Consider the following 3079-nt stretch of genomic DNA (forward strand, 5'->3'; position numbering starts at 1 on the left):
GCACTTTTTCTCACCACAAACAGTTGTGGTGCCTTTCAGGCAATAGCATTTCAGAAAAAAAAGTCCAATAAATGTTTTTTCCAAGTTCTTAGATATTTATCATTACAAGCACATATTATTCTTGGCAATATAGAGAATTATTACCAGCACGAAATTCCATTCCTGGGAGCTCGACAAAAGACATTTCTGAATGCTCATTTGAGCCAAAAGATCTTGCCCTTTCTTCATTTCTTTCACCGTCAAAATCAAATTCATGCTCATACTCTCTTTTCTTGATCATCTGAATTTGTTGTGTATATTTGTTCTCTTCTCCAACTTTTTTCAAAGCCTGCAGAGTTTTGGAGAGGTTATGTCGCCCGTGCCAAGCGTATCTGTTTTTGGCAAGGCGGCTCACCATGTGTAGGCTCTCTAGCACGTTCACAATATCATATATGCGTCTACGTTCAACATCTGAAGAAAAAAAAAAAAAAGATGAACATGATATCTCTACTACATAAAATATGTTTCGTCATACGTTTACCTGAGACCTGGTTTGCACAGAGAAGGGATCAGTTTCCTATACTTCCCCCTCCTTTAATATACTTCTAAGCCACTTTCGCCAATTCCTCGTTACAAAGGTTTCTGAAAATAGCCCTCATAGATCTTGCCAGCAAGAAAAAGAAAACAATTCTTGCTTTAGATATGGAAGGACTTGCTTTTGCACAGTTATACTTGGTTTACAGCATTCCTTAAGAAATAAAACTTACTGTTGCCAGAAGAGCCATTAGATAGGTTTCAATACAGCTTTAAAAAAAACCAAAGCATTTTTAATTATTCATTGCATCGATTTTAGATTGATTAGATCATTAAATATCCTTGGAAACTCATGGTAGACAACGGTTTTGTAACGTGTTTTTATACGTTATTCTATTAACACACTGTCTTTTTCTCTTTTGTCTGTTAAATTCTTGATTTTGGCTAGGCATTTTCTAAAAGAGATGTTATTTTGTACAAAGTATAAATAGAATAGACATTTTGTTTAATTTGCAATTCATCCCTCTTCTGTGTCCCCCAACATATTCTGAAGATATAATGACACCAAAAAATTTCTAGCAGTATGATTTATAACTATTATCAGTGTTATAATCCGTAGAATACTGTAATTTCATAGCTCCTTGATAACAAAAAGCTTCAGCTTAATGTTAGCAACTTGGACTCTCGGTGGGTCACTGATGTGATATTAAAAGTGATATAAAATGAGAAAGTTAAATTATCAGAGAGCAGAAAGTAGTTTCTTGCTTTGATGTTATGATTGGACAGGAAATTGTAGGTTCAGCTTGAGAAACACTAGTTCCTGCCGCAAAAATCCAACCACTAATCTTAGCCATCATCTCTAGATCCAAAAAACTGCAACTGGTTATTTGCGGTATTGGCAATAATTTAGATGTTTAATATTAAACATAATTCAGAGTTTCTCAGTTCAGTTCACTGGAGAAACTTCAGCTTTTTAAAAGAATTGCTCTAAGAATGAAGAGTTTAAAACTGGGTTTAAATAAGTTGAGAGTACACTGTAAGCATTCAACATTTTACGGAGCAAAAATGTACTAACACAAGTGGTACGTTATTGGCACATTTGTATCAAGAAATCTATAATAGCATACACCAACTTACTAAGCTCTTCAGCTACTTCATCAAGGCAAATGTAATTATTCTCTGCAGTGCTGGGGTAATCAGGATATCGAGCCAGGAATTTATGACACAGTAATCCTAGACTTTTCTCTTTGCGACTTGGTTGAGATTTTTCATACTCATCTCCGGATAAGTGCTCCTACACAGAAATAAGAAAAAGAGAATTTGAAATTTTTTACAATAAATATGTAAACATAGATATTTAACAGCTTCATTGTGAGCATTGTCAAAGGCCCTGTGTTCTCCCTTTGTCCTCAACAGTTGTGAAACAAACCCAGCAAAACGTGACCCGTTGTATGTAACTAGGCAATATCCTTACTTATATTGGGTAAATACTCCAAAATCAAAACTTTAAAAACATTGTACTATGTTAATGTATAACTTTTTGTATTTAATAAACGGCCTTCAGCTAACTTCAAAAAAAAAGTAAATAAAGAAGACACCTTTACAACGTACCTGCAAACAGTGTTTTGCCTGTAGGACGCCACTTGTGTTGTTTGACAGTTCCCTTCTCTGTTCTCTGCTCCTAATCTCAGGACTAGCTGCACTAATCAGCATTTTAAGGTTTGAAGTAGGCGTCCATGGATCTGCTGGAAGGATTTCTTTAGGTTTTGGGGGTGTGGTTAGAGGCTGACAGTCAGGCTGGATCTCAGTCAATACCGAATGTGAGGTAGCTGCTTGTTTCAAAGGAGTTTTCAATACGTTTCTGTATGGCTCAGAAGAATGATTTTCCTACACACCAAAGAAAAAGAAACACTGGGATGTTAAGAAACAGAAGCACTATAATCCGTTTGTTTGTAAGAGTCAATGTGGGATAGAGATCAATTGCATTTCTTGGGTAGCTCGAAGTCAAAGGTTGCAGTCACGCTCTGAGCCAAGGAACCCCTGCCCTGAAACCGTTTCTTTGACCATGCCTTTAGCTTAAGACACGGGGCCCGTGGTATTCTTGAGGTAATTTTCATTTTCTTTCTCTCTAGGGAAAATACAGTCAGAGCGAATGTTAATCCGTAACAGAAAGATACAAAGAACGACTGAAACACCTTTTATTAAGAAAAAAAAGGCGAGCCAGGAAGAAGTACTGCTCGTTACAAAATTGGTGAATAAAGGTCTTCAAGTCAAGTTTTAGGTACTTTCGTTAAGGATAGAAATTAAAGTGAACATAAAAGGCGCCCGATTACTGCCATCCAACGATTTTTACCCGCGTTCGTTCAGACCACAGCGATTTCACGCCCAGAGGTGCTGCAAACGGCTGAGAGCGAGCACCCCGGGGCTGTCACCGCGCCGGGCCCAGGCGGCAGGGCCCCGCCGACCCGCGGGGACAGCAGCCCCGTGGGGTTGTCGCTTGTTTGTTCCCCCACCGGAGCAGGCACGGAGAAAAGCGAGGCGGAACCGAGGAAATACCTTGTCGCCG

At 38.5% G+C, this 3079-nt stretch overlaps 1 protein-coding gene across 1 annotated transcript in view; it reads right to left on the reverse strand.

Moving 5' to 3' along the window:
* E2F8 (E2F transcription factor 8) overlaps positions 1-2382 on the reverse strand; it is a 10650-nt gene extending 8268 nt beyond the window's left edge. The window contains 3 exon segments of the mRNA XM_009577193.1: positions 145-450; positions 1651-1807; positions 2125-2382. Of these exon segments, the coding sequence (XP_009575488.1) occupies positions 145-450; positions 1651-1807; positions 2125-2226 (565 nt within the window). The 5' untranslated portion in view covers positions 2227-2382.
* Between the last annotated feature and the right edge of the window lie 697 nt (positions 2383-3079).

This window comes from Fulmarus glacialis, unplaced genomic scaffold (genome assembly GCF_000690835.1).
Source record: "Fulmarus glacialis isolate BGI_N327 unplaced genomic scaffold, ASM69083v1 scaffold35204, whole genome shotgun sequence".
In the NCBI taxonomy this organism is placed as follows: Eukaryota; Metazoa; Chordata; class Aves; order Procellariiformes; family Procellariidae; genus Fulmarus; species Fulmarus glacialis.